This window comes from Corvus cornix, chromosome Z, assembly GCF_000738735.6.
Source record: "Corvus cornix cornix isolate S_Up_H32 chromosome Z, ASM73873v5, whole genome shotgun sequence".
Taxonomy (NCBI): domain Eukaryota; kingdom Metazoa; phylum Chordata; class Aves; order Passeriformes; family Corvidae; genus Corvus; species Corvus cornix.
Window position 1 is genome coordinate 36,654,774 of NC_046357.1, and position 26,583 is coordinate 36,681,356.

Consider the following 26,583-nt stretch of genomic DNA (forward strand, 5'->3'; position numbering starts at 1 on the left):
CAGACAGTTTAATACTACTTCAATTTCAGTGTAGTTATTTTCAGATGGACAAAGATGTTTCAAAGCATCTATGGCTTAATGGCAGCAACATCAATGGTTAAAATTAAGTCTTTAGGAATCAAGTCTTCTATATCATGCTTAAAACTCCCACACCGCTTTCTTTTTCTATACATTTTGTTTAACAGCTCTGTCAAGACTCTTAAGATTTTACAGTTCAAATACTTAGTTTGTGACTTCTTAATAAATATTCAATCTCAGCATATTTCTAGAGATGTTAAGAGTTTAACCAAAAATTACAAAGCAGACTGTCACCCCGGAAGACAGAAAAGTAAGACTAATATGTAAAGAGAGAGATACAGAAAGATATTACTAAACAATAACTGAGCATTTATTACATCTTGTAACAAAAAAATATGTAGAGGAAGAAGAAATTAAAACATGCTAAGAATGGTAAATTAAACATATGTTACTACTTTAGTTGAAATAAAACCAAACAAGTTCAGTTAATAGTTACCTAAATATTTGTCCATTGATTCCATTTTTTGCTCTTGATGCTCAAATACAGTTTTACTTGCACAAGTTCTATGCATAGCATAATTGCTAGGCTTCATTTGTGCAACGGAGGTATCTTGAATAGGACACAGCATTTTAGACCCAAACTGAACTCTGCCTCTCCGTTGTTTACACTTACAACTTTGCTTTCTGCCATAAATTTTCTGAACTGGAAAGTTATCTTCAGAGGATGAGAATTCATCTATATTCTGAGAACCACCTTCCTTTCCTTTTCTATTGGGCTTCTTTGCGTGTAGCAGAGACTTGGAGACATTATCTAGTTCATTGTTAAGGGCACATCCCTCCTTCCACTTTGGAAAGTTCAAAGTTCCTAGGTTCCTTGATTCAGAATTATGGGAAAGTTCAATATCATCAGACTCATCACTTATGTCGCTTGCTCCTTTCAACTCTGTGTCATTCTTGATGTCTCCAAAAGACATGGCATTGCTGAAATTTGACTCAGTACTGGGGAATCCAAATTGTCTACTGTTTCCCTTAAATACAAATCCAGCTTTTTCTTTTGCTAACTCTTCACAATTTTCAGATGTTGACCTGTGTATTTCAACTTCTTTAGTAAGCACTGGTTGCTGGCATACTTGAACTTGGGTCGGAAAGATGACATCATCATCCTCTTCAGAACTACTTTCAGTTTCCATGACTATATCACGTTGCTTTGAAATGCCTTGATCCTCATTTTTTCTGTCCCCTTCCTCCTCAGAGCCTGATAATCCAAGCCAGTCTGTACTATGCATATCTTGTTTATCAGTTCCATTTGATGACAGAACAGCTTTCCCATGCTCCAAAACAGGCACAATGGTTTGACATTTCTGAAAATCATCATGCTTGCTATTTACAATTTTTCTTACAGTGTGATCATCAGAACTTGAATTATGAGAATTATAATTATCATCCCCTTCTTTGGTAGTCTCAATTTCTCTCTGCAACAACTTAGAGAATCCGCACTGCATTAACGAAAGCTGTCCTTTTGTTACCATGAAATTATTTCCATTGCTTGGCTTCCTTCTGTCACATTTTTTTACAGAACTCTCCAGAATATCATCATCACTGAAGTCATCCCAAAAATCCGTCTCTTCTCTTTTTAACTGTGCCTGAATGCTTTGGGGATCTCCATCTTCTTTACAGTCTGGTTGTTCATACTAAAAAAAAAAAAAATTCAAAGCAAAGTTATTTAACATTAATGGTATACACCACCCACCTAATCCCAAAGCAGTGTAAAAGAAGTGGATTTCCACTATGTTACTCAAGAAAAAAATACGTAAAATAGTACTACAAAATGCAAAATAATTCATAATGAGGAATTACCAAAGTCTCTGCCAGCAGAAAATTTTTAGCAGAACAACTAAGCAGAAAATAACCAATAGTATTATGTACTTGAGACGATACATGCTGCACACTGCTAAGACAACTTATGCCTTCCCAATCCACACCCATATTTTTCAAGCTTATACTAATCTCATTGCTACTTTTCATCTTTCAAGAGTAGTTTGGAAGGTGACTTCATGATTTAAACCTTAATATAATGTGTCATTACACAAAATAAATCTCAGTGCAGTGGTAAACTTCCTTGTATATGGGGGCTAACATTAAAGTCATGAGTACATAACATTCCACTCTGAAATTCATCTAGGCCTACTGTAATCAAACAAAATTATGCCCAGGCAATCTTAAAACATTTTTAAGGTACTAAAGTCCAGAACAGAGCTCCAAGACTGCACACTGCTGAGATAAGAATTATGACAACATGTAAATGGAAAGTCAGAACAGTAAATACTAAAGTTTTGTACTCAAAGAAACATTTTAAAATGAATATATTAATCCTGATACAATTCTGCTCATCAAAAAGCATTTAACATAAGCTTAAAAGGTTTGTCAGCAAGTCATATGTGAGATCATGACCATCTAGTGATGCATTATCAATACGAGATTAAGACCAATGTAAGGGCACACATTAAATATTGACATTTACTCACAAAAATCTCCAACAGGCATAAAAGATAGTGGCTAATTTGTAATGTCATTCAGTGTGATCTAATCTAATGACAACTTTACTCTTACAGCCCACTTTACAGACCTAACTGCTTACTTCCCAAAGTACCTGATCATGGTGCTCAGTCAAAAACATTCCTACAAATGAAATGCTTCCATTAAAACTGACCTTTGCACGAAAAAATAAAAAAAATAAGATCTTATTCCAGAAGGAAACCGTTCAATAACTACATACATTAAAAATAAAAAAGACAGTATTGAACAGACCACTGGTTTGGTGGGAATCACTGTCTGATTGGCTGACGACAACAGCTAAATAGGTCGTCTTCTAGAGTTCCACAAAACCAGAAACATTTAATCATCTAAACCAACTGTAGTCCTTTCCACAATTCCCTAAACAAAATCTTCAAAACAATAGGGTGAAAGTGTTATGAGCCTAATGACATATTTTCCCACATTTGCCACTGTAATATTGGGAGCCAGAGGCCTGTCATGCTCTGGTCTACAAGTCCACAAAGACTTCTCACCTTTTCTGAGCTGCATGAACGATTCTCTCCCTTCAGCCATGTAGTTGCTGTTATGACTCCTGCTTCTACCCGCCCTTCCCTCTAAAACAATCAAATATGTTAACATAAAGAGATACAGGTTTTATTACATACAAAGGCAAGCACAGGAAAGAAGTTTCCTTCTTTCTACACAAGTGTAAGCACCAGAAGTACTATCAGCAAGGTCCAGACTAAGTTCCTAGCAGAAGAAAAATAACAAAATAAAGGGAAGGATGGAAAGAAAAAGAAACAGGGAAAAAAGCTGCAGTAAATTTGAAGATGCAAGCTAGCTGCAGCAAACATGCTCCATACATAACGGTATAATACTGAATATACTTAAAGTTAGTTTACACTATACACTATAGAATTAGGCCAACAGTCTTTTTAGAGTAATTAAGAAATTAATTTTTAAATACGCAATCTCAGTTATTTACTTGCACCCTGTAATACTTCAAAATACATTATAAAATACATTTTTTTAAAACAGTTATTAACATCGCAAAAAGTACTCTGAAGAGGTTACTGTGACCATAAAAAATATTTTTATGCTCAGAATTCTGATTTAAAAGGTCAGTCTGAGTTACTGATGAATAAAAGATATCTGTGCACAAAGCTGCGTGAAAGTACCAAAAAGTAAGTGATGTAGTTTTTATTTAAAAAATACATGTATTAGGAAATTTATGAAAATCATAATCCAAGCTTTTTCTGTTCTTGGATTTAAAGAAATTTATCTTTCAGATAAATTCAGAATGAGAATGAGTACCAGAATGAGACATTAGCATGCCTATTTCATTCAAGTCATGGCACAGACAAGTATTGATTAAGTTTTACCATTCTGTTTTATAGTGTTTCCATTCAAAACAATGACCAAAAAGTCTCATGAGGAAAGGAAAAATGTAAAACTAATATCCAAAAGTTATAGGGTAGTACTTCACACCTCCAAGATGTCTTTGGTAAGACAGGACCCATGAGTCCTAAGTTTGAAAAGGTTATGAATCCCAAAAAGCTCTCCTTGATGTTCCTTTGATCCTTGCACTGCCTCAAAATATCGCCTGGCATTTTCAGTTCCAATCACTGCACAGTGAAGTTGCTAAAACAGAACAACACAAGAGGTTTCAGAAGTGTTTGCTACAACAACACGTCAGAATTTCCTGGCACCCACATTATATACACAGCTTTAGCTGGAACAAGCAGAAATTCCTTAGAGAGGATATTTTGTTTTAATTTCCCTGGCAGATGTTGGTATAACAGATTGTGGTATAATATGAACCTGCTTGGCTTTACTGAATTAAAAAAAATAGAATATTCGAAGACTTTTACTGCATTGTTGCCTATTATCAGACACCTACCATACATATTGCTGGCACTCCTTTATATCTTGACAGCTCAGCTTCCACTATACTAAATTATTAGCATTTTTTTCACCTTCCTTTGCACTGTATGCTAACTTGTTAAGGGAAAGCAATTCAAGTATAGCCAAAAAAACCCCAGCCCTCAGACTTATAATTACTCTGTTTATTGCAGCTTACTCAACTTGAAAAATACAAGTCAATTAAAAAAAAAAAAAGAAAAAAAAGAAAAAAATTGATACATCCTTTCAAGACTTATACATGCTTTTTGGAATCCAAAGAGACAATATCCAGGTCTTCTTTTTCTGCAAGATCACCAACTCCAAAGATCTCTGCGAAGCAGGCTCCCCTCCATTAAGGTTTTAGTGAATATAGCTGGTTGTAATCAGCTATTGCTCATTTTGTTAGCCTTTCTGAGGCTTCTTCTATTGATATTTGCTTTTGAAAGGAGTTCTCAAAAGTACTTTGCACAAGAGAAACTTTGGAACAGGGTCCTCTCCAAGCTTTTCCATGAATGTGCATGTAAAGAATAAATAAAGTTTAGGGAGTTTTTTTGTAATCAGCACTCTTTTAAACCTTACTAACGTCCATACAGCAGTACAATTTGTGCTCGTGATGTGTTAAAAAACCAAACTATTAGCTTTTATGTTTTTAGACCACTGTCCCTCAAATACTGTTTTAGGACTTACCATGCGTTGTATTTAACTTGTCATTCTAGTATATTATTTCAACTACTACAACATCTTAATTCTGAGTGTCTCATACAGAATCTCTGCAAATTTCCCAGTTACCTGTTCCGCCTATCTCCCATATTCCTTTTAATTTTTCCTTACGTTTCCTCTTCTTTATTTAGATAATTTTGTCAAAATTAAACAGAACTCTAATGGCTTTTTGGCTTCTACAAAACACTGACCTTAAGTGAGCTAAAAGTCATTGTTACACTTCCGAAAGTAGCATTTTAAAGCAAACCACACACATTACTTAACAGAGCTCAAGATTTCATCTTCCTGAGGATAAATTCATTTTATGACTATCTGCTCTGTGCAATCAGATGATCTTAGAACCTTATTTTTATTTGTCACTTATTCAGATCTTAGCCTATCAACGCAAGTCGAAAAATTGAGAGTGCAAGTGGTCCAGGCTAAGTGGTCCAGCGAGCAGCATCACTTCTCATCTTCGTAAAAGAACCAACGACACTTCCCTCTCCTTTTAGAAGCAAGTTTCCAGAATTAGGAAAGTTGCAATGCCTCTTGCTTTTCTTCTATAGCACCAGCAAGAGTTCTGCTTTACTTTTTCCAGACTTTCATGAGAAAAAGCTGCCTGAATCAGACTGCTGCAGATACTAACTACAACTATCACAGTTGTACTTTACAAGTCTTCAAATAAAAAAATTCTCTGTATAACCCGAATAAGGTACATTGCATAACTGAACAGTCAATAGTTACAGAAAAACTTGAATACAAATATAATTCTGTTCCATTCTTTGAGAATCGCTAAATGATGCACCTTTGCTTAGTAAGTTAACATCATATACCATGAACTCAAGGTAAACTACAATTTTACTACAGACTAGATTAGCTTTCTGTCCCTGAAACTACTAGGAAGAGCTCCCCATTTAAACAGTTTGTGAACTTTACCTGTTTATAAACTTGTCGCAAGTACATCATCTCTTCCACAGTTCCCAAGGATATCAATCTAAACACTTTAACAGCTCTGTATTGGCCAATTCTATAAGCTCTGCAAGGACATGGTACATGAAAAACATTTTAAGAAATGAGAGCTCTTAGGGGTAGTAATAAATAACAAACGAACTAAATCTATAAAAGCATTCTCATAAAACAGAACTATTCTAAATCATGCACATGTCGATTGGGTTGTTTTCCTTACTTTTCCAAATTTTCCTCAGTAAATAATTTCCTATTCCTTTACCTTCAGTATTTCATATTTCTCCTCAGGCCTATCCAGTTTAAAAAGCTCTCTCCTAATTTTATATCACAAGAACTGTCTCCCATCTCTCCAGAAAACACATCTTCCACTCTGTTTATCTCAAGTTTGTTTGTTTGGTTTTTTTTCCCTCTCTGTCTCCACCTACTTTTTCTTAAAGTATTCTCCTATTTGCATTATACAGGAATTATCTCATAGATTACTTGGAGCAGCCTGTTCTTTCTTAACTTTATAAATCACTTTACAAGACACAACACCATAAAAACAGCTAATGAACTGGCAAGTGTTCTGTTCAAACAGTAAATTCTGAGTCTTCTAATAGACTTTATTCCACAAAATTCACGGGAGGCTAAAATTCATAGTAATGTGATCTTACAAAGATTCTTTAAAGATAGTCCCCAATACATGTTTCTGATGCTAATGTTTCTCTAGAACAGGTGCACATAAAGACATCCTAGAAATCAGAAAGACCCTTAAAACAGAATTACGCAACTCCATGAGATAACAGAAACAAGTTTATTTCTGCTCATGAAAATACGTAAATCCACTGAATTTTGACGATTTTCAATATTCTTTACTTCAGTTACTCAAAGGTCTTCCTTGGATTCCTAGGGAAATATCCTACAGTTGAAAAGCCTTGAAAGAAAAATCTATATTACTGGAAATACTCCAACACCATAATATCAGAAATAGATGTGAGTGCTTTTAAAAGCACCGCAATGGTGAAGCAGAAGAGAAAATAAAGAGCCCTCGTCTTTTAGGGTTTTGGAATTCAAAACATCATCTGAACTAGGGTCAACCACAATGTACTCTGTCATGAAAAACACAAGAAAAATGTCATCTACATACACATATTCCAGACATCAAAAAAAGTTACAGTGACCATGGGGAGTTTCTAGTTGAGGGGTTTTTTTGGCTCTCTGCCACAAAAAAGAAATACAGGAAAATAAACTGTAAAATTTAGGGTTATAAATAATCACATCAAAGCTAAAAACTAATTTAGCTGGACCTTTCCTATTGCCTTGTGGATGAATCAGACTATGTAAAAAATTTCTTTCTTCAGGAAAAGTTTCAGCTGAACAATCAGATTACAGAATGAAAGGAAGAGCACAACATGGATCAAATTCTGTATTTTGAGAGTGTACCTATCAATCGCTTGAAGATCATTTGCTGGATTCCATGTAGGATCAAACAGTATAACAACATTGGCACCAACAAAATTAAGACCCAATCCACCAGCCCTAGAAGCATAAAAATGAAAAAACATAACTATATGATAGTCAGAAAAACACTGAAACTAGATCGTTCTGTATTAGGTCCCTACTGGCATACTCTTCCCCAACATAAAAAAAGGAACACTATTAAAGATACTGAAAACAGTGCAGTACAGCTTTGCATTACTGTTGTACTAATAACCAAGTACTCAAATAACCACTGCTACAAAATGCAGTTTTCTCATGTAAATATCACATTTTATAGACTGTATGAATAGTTGAGTCCTAACCAACTATTATCAACTTACTCAGTAAAAATCCCTGTTGCTACTTCATTCCCATTAAGTCCTACACAGGCCAACTCCTCTAAATACTATAATTAAACTCATAACCAGTTTTTATGCCAGTTACATTCTGGAAGCAGGAAAATTACAGGTGAAATTTTACTTCCTCTAATCACAGTACATAGTTTTTGACAATAATGCTGTGCAGCTTCCACTAAAATGGTCACAACCTCAGCTAAGTCATACCTGTAAGCATTAACAACTGACACAAGTGTATTTGTATAGTTACAGGGTAACCGATTTACTGAACACTAGACAGACATATTGAAACAAACCACAAGTTAAATTTTCTTACATTGTAGATACAAGACATATGTTAATTTCCTGAATGCTGTTGAACTCTCTTACAATTCTGATTCTATCTTCTGATTTTGTATTTCCATCAAGTCTTCGGTAATCTAGCCCAGATGCCATGCAGTACTGTTCCAGCACATCCAGCAACTGAGTGGAAAAACGAAGAAAAAAAGGAAAGAAAAAGTTAAGTACTTAATACTACCTTTTTAATTAAACATGATTAACAGGGGCCATGTTTATCAAATATATTTTCATTATACCACCCACTGCAAATGAGACTACATCTTTGCCATTTTCTTATCAACATTCATGATTCTCTTTAGCCATGATTCTACAGCACTCAAGGTGATTAATGTGGGTCTGCTGTGGTCTCAGTCTACCATTCAACCCTGGCTGCCTGTTTCACCTCTAACTGTCACTCAATCCAACTCAATAAGCAGGCAGTCCATTTAAGCAGCTTCCTCCCATCTTAGCAAGTTGCAATTATTTGAAATACAGTAAATGAGCACCACAGCCAGCACTGAGTGCACAGTCAGAGCTCAGGGGCATGGAGTGAAAGAGACCGCAGTAACCAGCAGTCAATCTGGTACTGGACACCATAAAACAGCCTAAGACACACTGAGTACTTTACTACTGCATCTGAACATTAAACTTGCACTCTTTCTTAAAGCCAAAAAAAGAGAGGTATTTAAGACTCTGAACAACCATTCAAATTACTACTTTTTAAAATGCTTTTTAGTACTATCATTACAAATATTTAAATAAAAAGCCCCTATACTATAGAGTGCACTATTTCAGGAAACACATTATTCCCTAACAAGACAATCAAGGAGCAAGCCCCTAAAAAGTAAAATGTACATATATCTCTTGCTCCAATTAGACAGTTTTCAGTTCAAGTCAACTGGTGTAGCAAGAATTGAAGTTTCATTGCTGATGATGATCAAAAGTCAGCAGAATGAGGAAACTTAACAACTTTCAGTGCTAACACAAAGCTTTTATGATATTGCAGTCATACAGTGCTGTGACAGTGCTCTAACTCAAGGCATACCAGCTGAACTCAGGTATCTGCACCTCAAGTAACAGAACAGTTTCAAAAAGCTCTAGGGAAGGCAGAAGAGTGTTACACTTGTTTTGCCATCACCATTTTTATCATGAGGTAACATAAGGTTTCAATATGCTCGTGGAGTACAGCACACTGTCCTCATAATTACTTCTCACAGTAGAAGCAACGAGGAAATGTGGTTGACAAGGCATCATTTCAGTGATTCACGATTCAGAACTTACTGCTGCAGTTAATTGATAAAAATCACATGGAGCTCACCTTTGTGGAAAAGGAGAAAAGAAGAACTTTATCCTTATTTTTTCGGAAGTGATTTAAAAGCTGTTGAAGGACCTGTAAATGAACCACAGCAGAAAAATGAAGACATTTTTATCTACAGGTCATCTCATACACACTCATGTTTTCAACCTCCAAACAGGCTACACCATACTTAACTACTTGCAAAGCGAAACAGAACTGTAACAAAAATCATTACTAACATAATAGATGTGCCAAAGGTAATGGAGATGCTGGACCTTTGCATTTTTCTGTGATCCACATGGAAATCCTACTGTGAAAATGTCATCAGACCACTAAGAGGTAAATTCAGAAGCTACGTGTGTCAGTGTACACACCACAACAAAAAGTTACTCATGTCACCAGCTCAGATTCCAAGTTTCTGCATTTAAAAAATGCACATATTTGTCCTGAAAACTCCGAGGTCTGTTTAAACTTTCTGTCCTCCATCTGAGTTCAGAGCTTCTTGGAACTTGTCTTCTTAAAATAATCAGTGAGATGTATGCCCCTCCCCGCTCCCACTCTCATCTGTTGCTCTGTTTACAGTAGGATCCAGCTTCCCAGACTCTGCACAGACCTTGAAATGCCAATAATCCGCCCACACACAACGTTCTTCTGGTAGGGAAGCAAATAATCCAGAGCCTTGTGTATAATAGTGATACTGTTATTTTCAAAAGAAGCATGTCCACATCTGGCAATGGCAGCTCCAGAGCACTGTGCAGAAGCCATACACAATGGGAAAAGAGGAATTTTCTGTACCATGACTGTAGCTTTTTCCCACTGAGCAGTAAATATTTCTGAAATTGTATTTATTCACTGATAAATACATAAACTGTTCATCAAGAGTGATTTCACTAGAAGCCTAACAAATCTTTGACAATCAAATAATGATGAATGTTTATATTAATGTTACAATTCTGGACAATATCTAGAACATAAAATGGTAATTACATGTCACTTATGAGCTCGTTAGTAAATGTTAGCCAGCCTGTTACAAGTGAAAACAAGGTACAAATGACAGATTTTTTTGCTTCATTTCATTGTACATGAACATACAAACTAGGATTTATTTTACTGGGGGCAAAAAATCCACAACAGGCAATTTAACAAGAGCTACACTACTTATATTTGCATTTTATTTAGCCACATTAAGAAAAGAAACAGAAGTGACATTCTTTTAAACCAGATGGAATTGGCTTCTGTGTTATTGTTGTTATTATTAAAGTACTGGTCAAATAATGAATTTCCTAAAGAAGAATACAAAAATAAATCCATGCAATTTCATCCCCATTGGGAATTTAGGTATTCTGGAGTAAGAAACAACTCTAACAGGGAAAAGCAATGAATGCTTTCGCCCCAAAGAGAAGTAAATCCTAAACTTGCACACCAGAATACCATCCTGTATGTTTTTAGTCCAAACCAGAAATACTTGATCATACTCAAGCAAAAGTAATACCTTCTTTGTAAGAGTCCACATGGATTTAAACATACACCACCCAATTGTTACACATCATGAGTCGTCTGTGATTACATTTTACTTCTTGCTTTTGAGAGTTTTTTTTTTAGAGATGTTCAAGTTAGCTTACAGTATTTTTTAAGCCTTCAAAGCCCGGCCTGCCTGGGTCAGAGTTATGTTTAATGGTAGAGGTTACCGTTCCTTGCAAAGTGCTCCAACAGATTTCCAGTTTTCTACTGAATGATGATATGCCAAGCAAAAATAATTAAATCAATACAACAGTTATTCCTAAGAGATTTGTATTAAGAACAGTATTTCAAAACCCCACAAATGGATGTCTGTAAAAATATTATGCATGCAGTTACAAAAAAAAGGAAAAAAAATTATTTCAATGGTCTAGACATTTAATCACTTTTTACACTTAAAAAGCTTATAGAGTCTCCCTGAGACACAATTTTAACAAAACTGTAGAAATAATCCAACAAGGTAGTCTGAATGAGAATTACTGCAGGCTTGTGAAGCTATCCTCACTCATCTTCTTTTCCAAGCAATCTTCAATAGTTTTGTGTGGACAACCTGAAATCATTGTGTTTCAAAAGCAATGAACCACTTGTCCTTATGCTTTGCAGGTCCCCACTATCTTACATCATGACAGAAAAATGGTGGTTTCAAAACAAAGCAGGACACTCCTTTCATTCAGTTCTCATATATTCAACTACTTCTATTTAAAAATCTAAGCATGAAATTCACCTTGTAATAAAATGTGTAAGCAAAACTTGAATTCTGCAGTACAAGTGAAAAGGAGGGGATTATTTCACAAAAAAGCTGAAGCTCACTCAGACCACACCACTGTATTACCCACCTCCCACTGTAATACAGACATATTAGTGTTCTCATTATACCATGTTATGTATACCATCAATGATTATGCATGTTGAATATTTGATTGTACAGACTGTTTTCTCTAGGCTCTTGCTGTAATCCAAAATTCAGAACAGAAAACCTGGGGTGGCATGTTAAATGCTACAGCTTGCAAAACACAGAGATGACTGTAGCCACAGCAACAGGTAGGACACAAACACCACATGCAGGCTACTCTTTAACCCTTGCATACAAGCAAATATAGTTTTACTGGCGGAAGTAATTCACATCCCAAAACAGAATATTTCCCTGTGTGTTTTATCTCTGGTTGGAGAACAGATACTTTAAACAGACAGAACCTTTCCAACTCTTCGAAACAGCTACAGCTGCTTAGCTAATAAACTTCATTAAAAAAACAAAACAACACAGCCCTTTCCCCTCCCCTGAATAAATTTTTCAAAAATTCCACAACTATTCCTTTGCAACTATGCTTATCTACAAAAGAATAATCACCTGTACCAAAATGTCTGTGTAGTCTGTACTGAATTTTAATTTAAAAGACAAAGTAATACTTATGTAGTTTACACTACCAGATGAAAGTTCCAAAATAATGTCACTTAGTTTCCAGAATTTATTTACGAAACAGAAAATGTAAAGTATTACAGTGCAACAAGGCTATTAAAAACATTTTACTATCATTTGTCTGTTATTTCCAAATAAACATGTTAAAAACTGATAAAGACGTTTTCAAGCTCTAGTACCAGTTGGCTCTTCTGTGATTACTTTCTTACCGTAAGACAACTTTCTAAATTAAATACTTCCTGAAGGATTTTGCTTTCACAGTATAAAATGCAAAATCATCACAAACAGCCTCCATTTTAAAATTTGTAACAGGAAACAAAAAAAGCAAGTCACCACACCAAAAATGTATAAACCAATTTTTGGTTTCATTAAGTCAAAATTAATGGACCCAAACCCCAGATTATTTTCAATGACAGTTACATAACCCACTATCCTCCTTCCAGGCACAAAGATCACTGAATCATACAATGGTTTGGGTTAAAGACCATTTAGTTTCAAACCATGCCACCATGGGGAGGGATGCCACCTACTAGATTCAAAGCCCCATCCTAACTGCCCTTGAGCACTTCCAGGGATGCAGCATCCAGAGCTTCTCTGGGGAACCTGCTCCTGTGCCTCACCACCCTCACAGGAAAGAATTTCTTCCTATTATCTGATCTAAACCTACTCTTTTTCAATTTGAAGCCATTATCCCTTGTCCTACCACTGTAAAAAGTCTCCCTCCAGATTTCTTTACACTTCCTTCACTCAGTAAATGGTAGCAGTAAGGTTACCCAAGAGCTTTCTCTTCTCCAGACTGAGAAACCTCAACTCTCTCAGCCTCTCCTCATGGGAGAGGTGTTCCATCCCTCTAATAATCTTCATGGCCCCTCTCTGGACTTGTTCCAACATGTCCATATACTTTTCGTGCTGAGAAAGCTGGACACAGTACACTGCACGAGTGGAGCACAGGAGGAAAATCACCTCCCTTGCCCAGCTGGCGACACCTCCTTTGATGCACTGCACACAGAACACGTTTGGCTTTCTGGGCTGTGAGTGCACATTGTTGGTCATGTCCAGCCTCTCATCCACCAGCACCTCCAAGTCCTTCTCAGCAGGGCTGGTCTCCATCTGTCCATCCCCCAGCCTGTGCTGATAGCAGGGCTTGCCCCAGACCAGGTGCAGCACCTTGCACTTGGATTTGCTGAACCTTGGCGATTTCTGTGGGCCCAGTTCCTGAGCTTGTCCAGGTGCCTCTGGATGCCATCCCATCCTTCAGGTGTGTCAACCGCACTGCTCAGCCTGGTGTCACCCGCAAATTTGCTGAGGGTGCACTTGATCCCTTTTATCTATGTCATTAATGAAGATAGTAAAAAAAACTGATCCCAGTATGAATCCTTGAGGGACCCCACTTGTCACTGATGTCCATTGTGACTCTAAGCCGTCGACCACTACCTTCTGGATGTGACGATCCACCCAATTCCTTATCCATGTAACAGTCCACCCATCAAATCCATTACTTTTTGGTTTAGAGAAAAGGACATTATGGAGGACCTTGTCAAAGGTGTTACAGAAGTCCAGATGAACAACACCTATAGCCCTCACCTTGTTCACTGATGAAGTCACTCCAGTTTAGAAGGCCACTAGGTTAGTCAGGCAGGACTTGCCCTTGGTGAAATTGTGATAGTTGTTTCAAATCACATCCCTGTCCTCTATCTATCTTACCATAGCTTCCAGAGGGATCTGTTCCATGATCTTCCTAGGCACAGAGGTGAGGCTGACAGGTTGTCGCGGTACTCCTTTCTCGTTCTTTTTTAAGGACAGGTACAATGTTTCCCTTTTCCAGCCGCCTGGGACTTCACCTGACTAATGACTTCTCAAATATTATGGAGACTAGCTTGGCAACTACATTAGCCAGCTCCCTCAGGATTCTGGGATTAATCTCATTGGGTCCCATGGACTTACATACAATGAGGTTCCTCAGGTGTCATAAACCTGATCTTCACTTACAGAGGGAGGATCTTTGTTCCCCCAGTCCACATCCTGCTGTCCACACACTCAAGAGGTGTGAGAAGAGAGGTCACCATTGAAGACTGAGGCAAAATGCTGTTGAGTTCCTCAGCCTTCTCCTCATTCATTGTTGCCAGTTTTCCAGCATTGCTCATCAGGGGAGTACACACTTCTTTCAACTTTACTTTTCTGGCCGACATACCTGTAAAAGCCTTTCTTGTTTTATTTTGCATCCTTTGCCATGTTCAACTCCAGCTTCATCTTAGCCTTCCTCATCGTGTCCCTACACACCTAGCACTATCACCACACAGTTCAGAATATTCTATTTATACTAAGACATATTTCATGACTGGCACAAAATTCAAGCTCCCCTTAAAAGAAAAAGCAGAGCAATTTCTCTCAAAGTAAGCAATTCTTTCAATAAATTTTATCCTAATTTATGGACTGAAATAGACGCTATAGAATAAAGCAGAATAAATTCTAGAATAAAGCACCATGTACAAAACCATCTGTCATAACTGCAGCACTTGAAAACACACCAGTTCTGTAATTTATGAAGTAAAAAAACCCACCGAACAAGCAGAAACCATCGTAATACTACAAGATCATGATTTCCCACCTTGGAGGAAAGGAAGGGCCATGCTGCTCCGTACCTTTGCCTCCGACTACTTCAGAAGAGTGTTTGACCTGACTTTATTTGAAAGGTCACAGAAAAAATGTTCTGTGAAAGAACTACAGTAATTTTTTCTCTTTTCTTTCTTACTTTTGGGCACCTCATTTACCAAACACATTGAAGAAATATTTTTCCATATAATGAGCACTTCAAGAATGCAAGATTGGAATTTATAATACATCTTCCCACTATACATACAGAGCTTCTTTAAAAAAAAATGGAAACTTTACCCACCAAGGCTCTTCTCAAGAACATGTGCTTATTAAGGATCTGAGTTTGGCGAGCTTGTGGGGTTTTTGCTCCCCCTCTCCCTTTCTTTTTTTTTTGGTGGGGGTGCGTGGTCAGGTTTTGGGGTGGCAGAGGGGTTTGGAGGGAGAGGTTGTGCTTGTGGTTTTTTTGCAATTACCTATGATCTATATTAAGAAATACCTTGAGATACACACCTTAACACCCAGGGCTGTTGCACACAAGCATGAGAAGAGCCTTACTGCCACTAGCCAAGGTTACACCCAACTCACACAGCCACAGTCAGATGTACCCGTGAGAACACGCTGCAGTCTATGCTATCCCAGAAACAACTTAAGACTTACAGCTATGGTTTGGAATAGATTCCCTCCCAACAGGCAGCTCTGAAAGATACAGGCTTTGAAGGCACATAATGTTGCAATCTCTGTATTAACTCAAGCATTTTTGCTTGCCTGTGTTGTTCACTTCTGTGTCAAAAAACACATAATTAAAATGTTCTAAGGCAGTACTGGAGTGAAGTGTGCAATAGCCCCAAGAGGCAAAATCCTTAAAAAAGAAAAATTAATTTTAATCACAGAAGCATTTAGGCTGCAAAAGAACTCCAAGATCGAGTCCAACCTCTGACCAAACACAACCCTGTCAAATAGACCACAGCACTAAGTGCCATGTCCACAGAACACTTTCAGGATGGCAAATTTCCACCACCTCCCTGGGCAGCCAAATCCAATGCCTGACAACCATTTCCATGAAGAAATTCTTCCTGATGTTCAGCCTGAACCTCCACCAACATAGTTTGTGGTGATTTCCTCTCATCCTGTCACTTGTTATCCAGGAGAAGAGACTGATTCTTGCATGTCATGGTTTAGGAATGGTACTCTGCAATTCAGAGCCCCCACCAAGACTCTCCCAAACCAGATGCCACTCTCTTGCTCCCTCCTTCTCTCCTCCTACCACGGCAGGATGCAGTTGAGAACTGAGGCAAAAAAAGTGAAAATCACGGGTTGAGATACGAAGATTTTACTGGAAACAGCAACAAGGTAAGAAAACCTTATTACAGTTTTAATGACAAAAGTACAAGAGAGAGGGTGATTCACATGCAAAAATGCTCATTGCAGGCTCTGGAAAAATGAACAATGCTCCTCCAGCCATGTTTTTGTCAACTGGAAGACATTCTGTTCTTGTTGGAAAACAGAGAGTCTCCTACCCTTGTCCCAGCAATGACAGAGAAATAGTATAGAACAACCACCCCCTGGACATGCCTGCATCACTCCAGGCGATGCCCCCTCACAGCTACTGCACAAAATTAACTCTGTCCTGGCCAAAATCAGGACAGCATCTTACCACAACCTCATTTCAGGTAGTTGTACAGAGTAATAAGGAGTCTCAGGGAAGACCTTTTCTCCAAGCTAAACAATCCCAGGTCTCTCAGCTGCTCCTCATAAACCTGACGCTCCAGACCCTTCACCAGCTCCGTCACCCTTCTCTGGACACACTCCAGCAGGACCTCAATGTCCTTCCTGCCGTGAAGGGCCCAGAACTGGATACAGCACTCCAAGTGTGGCCTCACCAGTGCCAAGTACAGGGGAAGAATCACTTCCCTGATCCTGCAGGACACAAAATTTCTGATACAAGCCAGGATGCCGCTGGCCTTCTTGGCTACTGGGCACACTACTGGCTCATGTTCAGCCACTGTTGACCAGCACCTCCATGTCCTTTCTCACCAGGCAGCTTTCCAGCCACTCTGCCCCAGCCTGTAGTACTGCAGGGGGCTCTGGTGGCCAAATGTGGATCTGGCATCTGGTCTTGTTGAACCTCACTCATACCATTGGTCTTGGCCCACTGATCCCTCTGCAAAGCCTTCCTACCCTCCAACACATCAACAATCCCACCAAGCTTAACTTTACAAACCTACTCAGAGTGCACTCAATCCCCTCATCCAGATCATCAGTAAAGATATTAAACAGGACTGGCCCCAACACTGAGTCCTGGGAGATACCACTAGTGACTGGACGTCAACTGGATGTGGCACCATCCATCAGCACTCTCTGGGCTTGACTAACCAGCCAGTTTTTTAATCCAGTGAAGGGTGCGCATGTCCAAGCCATGGGCTGCCAGCTTTTCCAGGAATGCCATGGGAAAAAAAAAACCAAAAAAACAACCAAAAAACCCCCAAAAATGTAAAATAGTAGTGTGAATAATGCCAGGGTAAAATAATCAGTAATAGAACCCCTTCATAAGCAATTCTTCAACTCCTGAATATGATGGATTTGGTTTTTAGAGCTATGTATTGAAAATTTGCTGGTAGCTAATTTGACACCTAAATTCACCTTCTCAAAAATTAAATGTATACAACAAAGTTAACATGCAGGTATTTCACACGTATGTATTCACAGTAAAGAAAGATCTTGCTTACATAGTAACAAACCAGTAAAGTGATAACAGCCGTGACTGCTACAGCAACATAATCCTCCCACTGCCACCAGTCCCAAGAAGAAAATGTTAATACCCAGGTTTATGGAGAGCCAAAATTCTGCATAGCTTCTAACAGCCCCTCCCGCACCATTACTCTCAGCTCAGGAACACTACTAAAACTAGTATAGCTTTCTTTTTAATTAGCTATATTAGACATATTTTTCACCTACATTAAACAACACCATCATCATCTACGCTATACGTCATCATTAAAATCTTTTGTTCCTTTCTGAAACCAGAAAGTTTCTGAGGTAAGGAGTTTTATTCACACTGGACACATTTATTTTGGTCATCTTTAGCATGACTACTATTATTTTCACCTAATGTCCAAAGGATTCAAGAAGTCAGTAGGCACTCAGTACATTTTCACCAGTTCCATCCTATTCATGATTGTGTAGGTCCCACTTACATTCATCCTAAGACATTCTTTACAGGCTGGGGAGTCCCAGCCTACTTGGCTGCTTCTGACGCACAGTTACTAAACACCTCTGTGGCCCTTCTCTGAACCATCCTCTAAATCTTCTCAAAGTCTTAACATACGCTTTTTGACAGCAGGGACTACACACAAAATTGAAGGCGTGTGCTGACTTTCTGGCAGGGGAAGCCATGCAGACAGTCAGTGTGATTGGTAATGCAAGCTTTGTTTATTGGCAATACAGAGGCGCTTATATAGTATTGAGTACAAGCTTATCAGTTCTTTAATTAGTTTAAACTTATAAAAGCGCATTCTTACTTCTGCATAATTGGGTTAGATAAAAGACTATATTTGGCAAGCTTCTATTATTTATGTTTTGACTTGAGAGATCAAAAATCTTCCTCCCTTCTCATGGTCAGTATATCTTATCAGCACAGCACTGTACCTCCTAAAAACTCCCTTTTGGTTCTTAGGCCTGTTTCTCACACAGGCATTTTCTCATGGAGGCTTTTTCTCATGCAGGCTTTTGCTTGCAGGCCTTTGCCTGCACAGCTCTTCTATTGACCTTGTTTTATCAATAATCCATGTCCCTGATCCTCTAACCATTCTCCAACAGGTGTGCACAAACCACTAAGCCCACAATAATTTTGTTTTGCTTCCTTTTCTTTGCCAAATATTTCTGACTGTCACTGGATACCATGGTTTCATGAAACAATAATTATGTTGACTGTAAGGGTCATTTCCATGCCCACCATTAAACATGTGAAGCTAAAATCTCAAAAAATCCAAGCATCACAGATACACTTACCCAGTCTTTGCCCAAATGCATACTGATCCATGACAGGAGATACCTGCTGTTGTATGACCAGTCATAAACAGAATTATTAAAACCCCCACAACTATCAGGTGTACATTTTCTTACATCCATATAATATAGGCCAAATCTATTACTGTTAATAATATTTATTTTTCTTCTAAGGAATGGGTTTACCTTCATTTTTCCACTGTATTTTGGATCTGAAATTGTTTCAAAGGCTGCATCTTTGCTTAACTGCACAAAATCTGGAAAACTGGAAAACACCTGGCTGCAAACTCGTTTGATATGTGCTTCCTGGAAGAAAAGCAGAAAGATTGAACAGGTATTAAAAATCAGAACTATATTAAGCCATACAAGGAGTTAAACAGGATGAAACGTGATCTGCCAAAGTATCTCAAGCAGAGTTATGTGGTTTTTAAATTAGTTCACTACAAAACTGCTGGATAAAACATATCCCATGTGTTTTGCTTTGTTTCATTTAAAAACAAAAGAGATTCCTAATCTGAAATCATGGATTGTATTCAAAATTTCTTCTCTTGACCAGAACTGTCGGTTTCAAAAAATTCTGCTGCCTTGAGGTTTGCATTAGCCAACAGTTGTGTACCAACAATTCTCTTGACTCTCTGGAATAACAAGCCAGTATGGGAATTACATATTGCTCCACAAAAATAATAACTGTTCAGGAAATGCACCTAAGCTGTTCAAAAGCCACATAAAGCTCCACTGCTAAATTTAGCTCTGAACTTAAACGTAACCTCACACTTCAAGTCCACTTTTCCAGAGAGAAAGAAAAGATCACATCTCTCACTTAAGAATAACACATGTCATTACCATCAATACTAAAGGTTAGAAACACTATAAAGTAGCACTTTATTTAGTAGATGTTGGCAAAACTAATAATTATGCATGACACAAAAGATAGTAAGTCACTGAATACTTGTATTCTCTTATTTCAGAGGTTATTTAAATACCAAATGTTATAAAACTACATATGCAATACACAAAAAAGCCCACTGAAAACATCTGGGTATATGCTGTGTATAAGGCCCTGGAAACCAAAATTAACATTTCCAAAAAAGCAAAACTGCTTGAATGGAACAAACTTTCAAAATTACCTAGGACATTCTGATTTCTCTTCCTTGATAGCTTCTAAGAGAAAGTGCCAACATCCCTAAATCCCTTTCCTCATTCCTGGATCTTAAGGCTCACACAAGCTTTTCTAAAAACTGCCCTTTGTGGGTCTTGTTACTAGCCACAGTAACAAGATAAATTGATATTGATCTTTCATTGACCAATTTCTTCTAAAACATGTTTCTCATTATTTAAACAAACTCAGCTCTCAATGAAAGTACTAGAGAAAAAAAATTCTAATTAGCTATTATTTATTTATTTACTTGCACAAAGACATTCTTCTTATAGGCACTCTTCATAAATGTAACAAAAATGGCACCATTAGAAATCATTAAAAACTACTCTCCCTCCTATCTCTCCAATGTTTTATAAACCTTATTTTCAGGTATGCATCAACTAAATGAACATGTTCTTTTGTATAATGTCTTTATAAGGTATGCATTCTGTGTAACTGAATGCAAAAGGAATTTCACAAAATGTCTTAGTTGCAGTTAGTTAAGACCTAAAAAGGAGGCCAGCAGCAATTTTCATTCAAGACTCTTCATCCCATTCATTTTCCACAAGTCCATTTTTTAGATACTTCTGAAACTAACCTGCAGCTTGCTAGTGTTGTCTGTCTGCAGCAGTGCAGCATGATTTGCAACCTTCTGTAGGATCATTAGGTAACTGAAGCGCAATGACTTAATTGTTTCACCATGTGCATTTACCTACAAAAAAAATCAGTTTATGCAAACAAATACCCCTGAAAATAAGTAATAATCTCAAATAAATGCTATTCTTACCAGGTTTAATGCATTAACAATCCTTAGTACCATAACTGATCCCCAAGAGATGTGTAGTGTATTTCTGATAAAAATGAAGCAAGTTTTGTTTTTCCTGCAGCTTTATGACCCTATTAATAGAAACATTTTCTCAATAAGAAAAAACCCCTACATCTACGTTCATTGTTTGCTAAACATTTCAGATAGTAACTTCTACAGATATCACATGGAGATAACCAAGAGCTCTTCAGTAAACAAAAAGGTAACTTCACAACTGATTAAAGCAAGTCAGAGCAGTTTGAATGACTTCTTTCTTTCAACTGCTAACTTTACTATTCTCTCCAGAAAATCCCTAGAAAGCTTTATAAACACCTCAAATAACATAATTCAAGCTTCAGGCATTCTACAATGCAACAGCAGCTATCTCAACAGCTATTTTCCTGATTATGGTTGGCTGGTGTGATCAGTATTTGTTTTTCTTTGCCTTCTCAAGTTACTAAATGTCACAGTTAACCCTGGAATAAGACAGTCCATAAAAGCACTCAACTATCTTCAGGCCTGCCTACTGCCCTTTGTGAATCAAGTTCAACAGCATTTCTTTTTTTCTACAAAACATCACTAGAAACAAAAGCCTGCAAAGAGGGCTAGTATCCATGGAATATTAAACAAGACTGATAAGGGGATTGTTCATAAAAAAAGATGCAGGAGACTGAAAAACCTATATCATTTGGAAAAAAACTCAAAACACTACACAAGAATCAGAGTAGGCCAGAAAGATAAAAGGGAGAAACAAACATGTGACATATGCTTCCAAATGTTTAAAAGATGTGCTTAATCTGAGCCTACTGAGTGATACAGGCAAAACAAATACAAAGCTAGACTAATCAAGCATTAAAGAAGTCCAGAGAGGATTGAAGAAATCTGCAAAGCTGTTACTCGTGGATAAAGTTCAGCTTGTGCTCTGTGGCTGCTATTGCAGTTCTCCCCTCAGTGAAACAAGGCAAAGTGAATGTTTAATGGCACAGAAAGGCACAACTGCAGTTAGAACACAACAAACTGCCCAGGTAACCTGCCGAGTTCAGGGTGCCTCCCATTTGCAGCTTCTGCACAAACTGCCCGAGTCACCTGGGAGCAGCATGCCTGACATATACTGAATATCTCAATGCAGTACCCTTGCCAATTCCAACTAAATCACAGGTGCATTTATTAATACAAAAGATCCAGAATTTAGTGCATAGATAACAACCAACTGCTCAGTGCCTGCAAAGCAACTTTGCAGCAATCCCAAAGTGCCTAACTCCATCATGCTGGTAACGCAGCTCCCCATGTTTCCAGTCGGAATTTCCCAAACAGATGGCCTACACGTAGGCAAACATTTCAATCAGCTCTTAATCAGCAGTGAGTCTCTCAGGAAATTCAGAAGACTATGATCTAAAATACAAACAGCGCCAAGTTCTTACTTTGTAACAACAGTTCTTCCTTTTCCGGCCACTGTTGCAGCTACAGGGCTCTCCTGCTCTTAACACCAAGGTTACATCATCTGTCTCTAGCACAGCCTGGTACACTGCTTTCTGGAATTCCGTTAAGGAACAAAACACCATCTGTCAAAAAGAAAACCCAAGTAACACTATCATGTGCAGCACACAATGAAAGGCAAAAAAGCACTGCATCAAAAAACACAAATCACAGATCCCTGAAAATAAAGCAGAAATAAATACTATACCTGCTCAAATAGTTATAGGAAATTATTCCACCACCAAAAGAAAAAAAAAATGTGGATCTTGACACCAAAAGAACATGAACTGTAGCCAAAATGTATGCATACTTGTTTTATTCCATCTCAAAATTCTACAAAGAATATCAACATCATGCTACAAGAACCTCCTGTTATTTTGCTCAAGACCTTTCATAATGGCTTTTGTGAAGGAATAGGAAGAGAAAGGAAAATTGAGAGAAATAAATGCATAATTTTAATTACAGATTTCTCTCTGTTTTGCAAGGTGCTTAATCTGCCCTTTCTTTCCCCTTTTCAGGCACTAGCTGTCATAGGGCACTACCACAAGCAGGACAAACAGAATAAACAATGAGAAGGCAAGGATCTACACAGTGCTATGGCCAAAACTCTGATCCCTCTTTTTAGAGACCATGGGTGGCATCTCCATGACATCTTTAGTCTTAAGCAGCAGGAGACAGAAATCTGAAGATCATTCCCTAACCTATGCTATCCACATAGTAGTAGCAGCACCATGCTGAGCTATAATAATACAGCAGTAACTTGAACATATACTCACATTAACAAGATAATAAAAAGAATAAAACCTGCTAGATTCAGAAAAGCGACTGACTGATGTTTGTGTTAATCTTTCCTTCAGAAGACAGCCTAGATGACATTATTATAAACTAAGGATGAAGAATAAATACCAGATTTTGAAAACAAAACCAGCTGCAAACTTACGTATTTGTCTGCTTAGAAGAAAAGATTTAGCAGAACTCTAAGATATATTAAAAAAGTATTATCACTTCATATAGTATTTACAATTGCATCAGATGAACACCATTATGTCTGAGTTTTTTCTTTTATTTATGGATTGAAAATGAGGGATTTAAAAGCATACTGTTCCAAACACAAAGTGTCAAGCTGCAAATTCAGAAGTTTTACATAGAATTTCAAGAAATTTACATACATTGCTTTGGGCTTGCCCAGCCCAGATAAGGACAAAAACACACATAAAACAGATGTGTAAATCACTAGTCAGAAGACTAGCTGAGCATTTTCATGCTTGATTAACTCCATTTCCATGTGCAATCATAGTAATTATGTGAACAAAGCACACTACTGCAAGTGCACTTTTTCTATGGCTACGGATTCTTCTTAAGTTAATAAGACGAAGAGAAAACCATAAACTGCAGACATGATGAAAGAGAAAAAATACAACAAGAAAACAAAAAAGAAGAGATATGTTCATTAATATTGTATTTGAAATGTGAAGGCACTCTTACTCTGTCTTCCTTTTTTGGCAACTGATCACTGATAAGCGCTTTGGTACGTCTCAGAAACCAGCCAGACATTTTTCTTGCTAGCTTCACCATGGCCTTACGACCTGTTGCTAGCTCCCTTTTAGTTGCAGTGTGCCTCTGGCCATGCTCCACCGGATCAGAGAATTTCTTCTTGAAATGTTCTCTGCTACCTAAAAGTCCTGGTACAGCCCTATTAAAAAACAAAAGGGGATGGGGGATTGATTCACTGATTTAAAGTATACCATAAGTTGTTTTTATTTTCTGGCTAACAGCAAGAAATCTTAAAGTAGCAGTCACTAGAGAAACTACTACAAGTTTTAAGTACAAAGAGAAACATACATACTATTTTCAGAGCTGCCATTTTTCATCTGTTTTCTGTGATTCTCAAATGCTAAGAGATACCCCCTAGGATTAGGGCTGCAATCTCAAGAAAGAAGTTTAGCAGAACAACAGAAATCACAAATATACAGAACCTCTGAACTACAAGGCTGCTAGTGCTCAGGAGCCTAAACTGGAAGCTAATCAGTCATGTTTTCAATTTTTACTATTTTTATTAAATCAGAATATGCAGATATTACAATTAACTAAATGAAATCTTGAGAAACCCAATAGTAAAAAGAATTTAGTAATTGTTGGCAGCACTACACATTGGAATAATTTACTAACAACATCAGCATAGTTTTAATGGATGAGATGCAACACTAAGCTTAAAATATTCTTCCTGCTATTTCTGTTCTGTATATCCTTATATTTAAAATATGTATGCTCTGTTCCTCCTCTGCAAAGCATTCCCAAAAGGTTTAGATTTGTATCTATGGTCAGTTGCACTTCTCCTTGACCATTAAATGTTTTTCTGGACATGACTGTTACTTTTCAAATATGTGCACTTGTGCATTTTGAAAAAAAGCAAAACATTATTACTTTCATCCTCCAAGTAGGACAGAATGACCTGCACATACCGGAAAGAGCAAAGGCACTATGTTGGTCAAGGTTGTGTAATGATTCCCTATCTGCTGGGCAAAGGACAGATGAAAAAAAAAATGAGTGTCCTTAGGAAAAAGAAAAGAAACAAAAAAAAAGGCAATGTGGGCAGTGGGGGAAGAATAATTTTAACTACTTCCCAAATTCCCCAAAGAAACCAGATGGGATGAACTCCAAATGTATTAAGTAACTGCAAAATACCAGGAGCTTACCTTCCCAGATGTGTTAGAACAAACACAGTTATATTCTCAGAAATAAGCAGGTGTTTTGAGGTTGAGGGGGTATTTTTTTGTTGTTGTTTTTTTATAACACAGATGGGTCCATATCATCCAGCCCTGCCCCACCCCCGCTGCACAGTTAACATGAAGAGGTGTTTAAGCATAAAAAAAATATTTTATTTACCAGTCCATAACACACCAAAGTTCCTTCATATTGTTTTGAAGAATGGTTCCAGTAAGACCTATGCGAACACTGCATTTTAATGACTTCATGGTTTGAGTTATTTGCGCCTTTGGATTCTTGATTCTGTGTGCTTCGTCCACTATCACAGCAGACCACTCTATACTGCACATCAAAAAAAAAATTTCATTAATTTGCATTATTTGTCCCATCATCCCACATACATATAAAAAGTGAAGTCAGCCACACAAGTAGCTGTGATTGCTTTATAACACACTATCACTTTTTGATTTCCCTGTTTTTTTGTATTATATTACTCCATTTCTTTATATTGTTTGTTTAGTAAATTCAATTAGTATAGTTCACCATAATGGCTAAACTACATCACCAAATAAATGAGCTACTGTTAACTGTATCAAATGCTTTCTGTGAAGAAAGCAGCTTTCAATCTGTGGACTAAGGAATCCAGCACATCTCACTAAAATTAACCCCACTCATAATTAAGATTTACAAAAAATAAGTAAGTCTCTGAAGGTAAACTACTGAAATATGCTTAACATAGGTATGCTTCATTTTCCCAACAAAAATTATCCAGTGCAAATACCAGTGAACTGAAAACATTTCAAGCTGCATACTTTCTACAAGAAAGTATCACCCAAGAATATCCATACAAAACCAATATAGCAGAGGAATTTTAATATTTTGTGATTGTGACTAGAAGGAACACCACTATAAGCAGTGACCAAGAGATATTTTGCAGCCAATTCAACAACAAAACTTACAGGTAGAATGACCTGTATACTGTGATGATAATAATAAAAATAGTCTTCAAGTCCCCAGAAAGAGATCTACTAACTTTATGAGTTCACTTTATATATATGAATATTTCAGAACACAACCATATCCAGTCTGATAATGCTGCAAAAAGCTGGAACAGACATGTTTTGAGATGTTTAGTAGAAAGTATGTTTCCTGAGCAAAATGCATTTGGTTCACTAATGAAGGCTGATCTTGCGGCATTTTTGACACCCACTAAATAAATTCATTCATATTCAAGTTCCTACATTCCCAAAATATGCTAAAAACTGGCGTTTCTGAAAAAAGTCTAACAGACGTTCATATGCTAGCTCCTTCCACTTAAATCTCTCATACTGATTTACATGCATAACTGAGCATATGCATTCTTATCCCTGATAG

At 37.4% G+C, this 26,583-nt stretch overlaps 1 protein-coding gene across 3 annotated transcripts in view; it reads right to left on the minus strand.

The window, feature by feature from the left end:
* Window positions 1-26,583, minus strand: part of ERCC6L2 (ERCC excision repair 6 like 2) — a 51,834-nt gene that overhangs the window by 13,751 nt on the left and 11,500 nt on the right. Inside the window, exons 5-16 of one of the 3 annotated variants that reach the window (XM_039566831.1) lie at window positions 25,390-25,551; window positions 23,989-24,196; window positions 22,449-22,589; window positions 20,821-20,934; window positions 19,271-19,390; window positions 9,571-9,642; window positions 8,251-8,396; window positions 7,543-7,638; window positions 6,091-6,190; window positions 4,042-4,194; window positions 3,087-3,167; window positions 515-1,709 (exon numbers count right to left, since the gene is read on the minus strand). In XM_039566831.1, the coding sequence (XP_039422765.1) occupies window positions 515-1,709; window positions 3,087-3,167; window positions 4,042-4,194; window positions 6,091-6,190; window positions 7,543-7,638; window positions 8,251-8,396; window positions 9,571-9,642; window positions 19,271-19,390; window positions 20,821-20,934; window positions 22,449-22,589; window positions 23,989-24,196; window positions 25,390-25,551 (2,588 nt within the window). Of the gene's footprint in view, window positions 1-514; window positions 1,710-3,086; window positions 3,168-4,035; window positions 4,957-6,090; window positions 6,191-7,542; window positions 7,639-8,250; window positions 8,397-9,570; window positions 9,643-19,270; window positions 19,391-20,820; window positions 20,935-22,448; window positions 22,590-23,988; window positions 24,197-25,389; window positions 25,552-26,583 lie in introns of those variants that run through there. The other 2 variants (XM_010403738.4, XM_039566832.1) reach the window with 2 other exon arrangements.